The following is a 5163-nucleotide window of genomic DNA, read 5'->3' as shown; positions in this document are numbered from 1 at the left end:
TTGGGGTCCAGCCCCAGCAGTCCAGGAGTTCCCAAAGGTGTGGATGGAGTCGGTGAAGAAGGAATGACAGCATGGTTGACCAGCATGGTTGGGTTCTCTCGCCTGGTTCTATCCAGGATCCCCAGCCAGGTTCTGTGTCTTATTGTCTTGTTACATCTGTATTTATACCAGTTGATTTTAATCCTATCAATTTCTATTCCAAGAGTTAGGGCGTTTCTTATCTCCATTCCAGAGAGTAAAGATTATGTAGCTTAAGCGTGATTGTTCCTAGTTACCGTGATTAACTACCCGCCTGGCACTTAGTTAAGGGGTTTTATTCCCTCCCTAACTTCAGGGAAAAATCCCTACCTGGGGAAACAACCTTCTTGGAGAGGTGACCTTGGTTAAAACACATAGCGCCAAGAAGGTGAGCAAACATATTAAGAACAGTATGCCATATACGCCAGGTCCCTTGAAACATATGCTGTGCAGATGTTTCTTCCCTGCTGCAACTGTGTCAAGCAGCAAGGATGGACCGGCTTCCGGCACATCAGGGCCCTGCTTATATGCCGTTTCCTCAAAAAGACCTTCCCTGGCCACCACATCTAAAACAGCACCTTTTACTATTGAGCTGCAGCTTCCTTCCTAGCATGTATCTCTACCTGAAATGATAGTATATATTTATAGTCTGCTTCTCCCGCTACAGTGTCACCTCCCCGAGGGAACAAATCTGTGTCTTGTTCGCTGTTATGTTTGCAGCCCCCAGCACTGTGCCTGGCACAGAGAGAGTGTTCAGTCATTGTTTGCTGGTTGAGTCATGAGGAGCCACGGAAGTGTTTTAGTGGGAGAGCAAAATACTCAGGTTTGTACTTGGGAAAGCTGTGTGTGGCCACAGGATGGAGAAAGGATTGGACATTGTGGTCAAAATTTAGGTGAGCCCTAGCTGGTTTGGCTCGGTGGATAGAGCATCAGCCTGCGGACAAAAGGGTCCCAGGTTCCATTCCGGTCAAGGGCACCTGCCTGGGTTGCGGGCTCGGTCCAACCTGCAGGAGGCAGCCAATCAATGATTCCCTCTCATCAATGTTTCTCTCTCTTCCTCTCCTTTCCTCTCTGAAACCAATAAAAATATATTTTTTAAAAATTTAGGTGAAAGGCCCTAGCTGGTTTGACTCAGTGGATAGAGTGTTGGCTCACGGACTGAAGGGTCCTGGGTTCGATTCCGGTCAAGGGCACATACCGGTTACGGGCCCAATCCCCCGCCCTTGAGCCTTGGTCTGGTGCATGCGGGAGGTAACCAATGGATTTGTCTCTCTCACATTGATGTTTCTGTCTCTCCCCCTCCCTTCCACTCTCTCTAAAAATCAATGGAATAATATCCTTGGGTGAGGATTAACAAACTTTAGGTCAGGAGTCCTCAAACTTTTTAAACAGGGGGCCAGTTCACTGTCCCTCAGACCGTTGGAGGGCCGGACTATAGTTTAAAAAAAAAAACTATGAACAAATTCCTATGCACACTGCACATATCTTATTTTGAAGTAAAAAAACAAAACGGGAACAAATACAATATTTGTATTTGCATGTGGCCCGCGGGCCGTAGTTTGAGGACCCCTGCTTTAGGTGAAAGGACTTACCTGTCCTCACAGCTAATAAGCCTACCAGAGCTCATTCACTAACTCCCTTACTCTGGAAGTTTTTATTGAGCACCTACTCTGCTCCAGGCCTTGTACTCTATGTTCGTTAGGAGATTACCAAGTTCTCCTCTTGGGCTGGGATTCTGGGAGTCATGACCATAAGTAGCTGTCACGCTTTGCCGAAGCTAACCTGCACCATAAAAAGGGGGCGCTCAGCCTCACAGGTTTGGCTCAGTGGATAGAGCGTCGGCCTGCAGACTGAAGGGTCCCGGGTTCGATTCCGGTCAAGGGCATGTACCTTGGTTGCAGGCACGTCCCCAGTGGGAGTGTGCAGGAGGCAACTGTTCGATGTTTCTCTCTTATCGATGTTTCTGACTCTCTATTCCTCTCCCTTCCTCTCTGCAAAAAATCAATAAAATATATTTTAAAAGGGGGGGGGGGAGCTCAGAACAGGGTCAGGCATGGTTTCTGGCTGGAGGTGGGCTCCGAGAGGGCTTCTTAGTGGTGGCATATGACCCGAATCTTGATGAACGGGGTTGTGGGGGGGATTTCTCAGATTGCAGATGGCAGAGACGATAGGTCCTGCATTCCAGGTGAAAGGTACTGTATGCGCAGCTTTGGCTGTGGAAAGCAGAAGAGTATTGGGGAGAAACAGGATCCGGGCCAGGCTGGAGGGAGGGGTGGCTGGGGGAGGGGACTGGCAACCAACCCTGCATGGCTTAATGTTGAAGAGTGAGCTCTGGAGTCAGACAGTCTGGACTTGGATCCTGGCTCTGTCGTGAATAGCTGCGTGTGATCACAGATATGTTCCTTAACCTCTCTGGGCCTCGGTTTCTTGATGTGTAACATCAAGATAAATAACAATACCTATTGCATAGGGTTGTTTGGAAGAGTAAACAAGTACTAAATGTGAAGTCGTAAGAACAGTGGCTGAACATGCTCTGAGCTCTCTAAGCATTAGCTGTTACCTTGGAAGAGAACTCCAATGCCACGATAAGGAACTTGGGCTATCTCTTGTGAGCAGTGGGAGCTATGGATGGTTCATGAACAAAGGCGACAGTTTATTGGAATTGAGCTGGGGTTGTGTACTGGGAGACAGAGGTTTGAGAGGTGGTGGGCAAGATTCTGCAGTCCTGAGGGGGAGGGAAGGAGCATCTTAGATGCCTGGGGTAGGGGCCAGGGGCTGGGTGGAGTCTGACTCCTGGAGGGGGACTTCCCAGGCCCCTGAGGTCCAGGAGGAGAGAGAATTTGGGGTAAAAGGCAGCCCCCCAGTTCGTTTCCTCCTGGCTCCTAGTAGTGCTGCAGACTGATGCTTGGGAGGGAGGAAGGTGAACAGTGGGCGGGAGCTAAATAAACCCCTGCAGCCCAGGACCTGGCCTCCTGGGTGCAGCTTCCCCACTGAGCCCAGCACCCAGCCCAAAGTACTCTTCTGCGGAGCTGCCAGGCCTGCTGCAGCTCCAGCTCCTGCACTGTTAGGGAGCCCGCCACACCCACCTCAGCTCTCCTCTGCCCTGTACCCTGGCCTTTGCCAAGTAGGGGCTGGGGAGTGGCCCCTTAACCCTTTCACCAGCCAAGAGCCCCCTCAACCCTGTGCCTGCCCAAATCAGACCATTACCTGGGCCCAGCCACACCCATTTACCCCAACCACGACCCTCTCCAGGCCTCACTAGATCTTACTCTTAATTCTCCCCCCTGTTGGCCAACCTCTGTGGCTCCTCACAGTGTCCTCTGGGCTCTGAGCAGCTGGGCTCTGTCGCCACCTGGGTTCCCTGGCAGCCTGGTTGTCATGGCACCATGGAAGCAGGTCTGGTGGAACAACAGCTCTGGGTAACCAGGGCAGGCAAGGCCCAGTGCGTAGCTCCTGCCACTCTTCCGCCTTGAGACCCCTGTGTCCCTCCCCCAGCTGAGCAGAGAAGGCCATGAGGAGAAAAAGGAAGCTGCCCCGGAGGGCAGCTCTTTACCTGTGAGGATGCTGCATGGGAAGCGACTCCCACTGTCACTGAGCCCTGTGCCCTGGCAGCCAGGGAACTCTGGGAACTGGCCAGGCCCAAGTCCAGGCCTCTAAGGGCAGGGGTGAGGCTTCAGGGGGCGGGGCTGGGCAAGGAGGGGAGGGCGTGGATACCTGGATGCCAGGAGTGGGCCTGGGGCTGGGACAGGGCTGATCTGGGGTGGTGCTGGGGACAGACCTGTGAGGGGAAGAGGTCTGGGGGGAGGGGAGCTATAAGGGAAATGGCCCATTAAGGTGGATTTGGAGGTGGAGCTGTTAGGTAGGATTATTAGGAAAAAAGGGGGCTTGTGGGGACAAGACCAGGAAGAAACAAGTCTGGTAAAAAGTCGGGGGGGGGGGGGGGAAGGGGCGTGGCCACGAGGGGACCAGGCAGTGAGGGGTGAAATGGGACTGCAGACAAGACTGAGAAGACCACACCCTAAGGGAAAGGAGTCGGAGGATGGAGCTGTGAGCAGGGATAGGGCCTGTGAGGGGAGAGGGCCCGTGAAGATAGAGCTGTGAGCAGATGGGGCTGAAGGGGAATGAGGACAGGGCTGTGAAGGCAAGGGGGCCGGAAGGGAAGGGAGCATGAGGGCAGTGAGGGGGCAGGTAGGACTATCTAGCTTGGGGACAGGTAGGACTGCTTTCTGGCCTTTAAGTATTGGGGTCCCTGTATCTGTGAAGAAGCCGAGGGGGATGGGGTTGCGGAAGGGATTTGGTCCACATGCCCAGTCTGGCCCAGCAGGCATCCTTTGTTCCCACATCCTGGCTTATCTTATCTAATCCCCACAGTGTGGAGGGTGATGCCCCAGGCAGTGACCTGAGCACAGCGGTTGATAGTCCTGGGAGCCAACCCCCCTACCGGCTGAGCCAGCTGCCCTCCAGCAGCAGCCATATGGGGGGTCCCCCTGCTGGGGTGGGCCTTCCCTGGGCTCAGCGGGCTCGCCTCCAGCCAGCCAGTGTGGCCTTGAGGAAGCAGGAGGAGGAGGAGATAAAGCGCTCCAAGGCCCTGTCGGACAGCTACGAACTCTCCACGGACCTGCAGGACAAGAAGGTACAGAGGACATGGCTCTGCTTGGGAGTGGGAGTAGGAATGGGGCTATGAGGGGACCAAGGGAGGGGTTGGGATGTGGCACTTGAGGGAGATATGCTTAGAGGGATAGTGAGACTGGAGGGGGAGAAGACTGGCTCCAGGACCCTTCGCCCTATTGGGGGCTCATTCACCACCTATTCACCAAGTATCCACTCCCTCAGCAGATACTAATTCAGCTCCCTGCTGGGCGCTGGAGATGTAAAAATGAATGGGACCTGGATCCCGTTCTCAAAAATCTCTGTCTGATGGGAGAAGCACACACTTAAGTTGACAATTTCAGAAGAATATGCTACAATATATCACATATACCACACAAGATATTGCTTAGCTAAAGGGAAGGGCACAAAAATACTACATATAGAAAAAAAAAAAAACCTGGAAGGGCATATACTAAAATTTTAATTGTGTTTATGCCTAGGTGTTGGGACTTTAAGTGAGCCAGCCAACCTTCCTTCCTTTCTTCCTCCCTCCCT

At 53.0% G+C, this 5163-nt stretch overlaps 1 protein-coding gene across 1 annotated transcript in view; it reads left to right on the top strand.

Moving 5' to 3' along the window:
- IQSEC2 (IQ motif and Sec7 domain 2) overlaps positions 1 to 5163 on the top strand; it is a gene marked incomplete at its 5' end in the record, with an annotated part of 83008 nt that overhangs the window by 61661 nt on the left and 16184 nt on the right. Inside the window, one exon of the mRNA XM_023759999.1 lies at positions 4390 to 4651. Coding sequence (XP_023615767.1) covers positions 4390 to 4651 — 262 coding nt within the window. The remainder of the gene's footprint in view (positions 1 to 4389; positions 4652 to 5163) is intronic.

The sequence above is a fragment of the Myotis lucifugus genome, unplaced genomic scaffold (genome assembly GCF_000147115.1).
Source record: "Myotis lucifugus unplaced genomic scaffold, Myoluc2.0 scaffold_169, whole genome shotgun sequence".
Classification (NCBI taxonomy): Eukaryota; Metazoa; Chordata; class Mammalia; order Chiroptera; family Vespertilionidae; genus Myotis; species Myotis lucifugus.
Note: the sequence above shows the minus strand (reverse complement) of the source record. Positions and strands in the feature narration are given on the sequence as shown.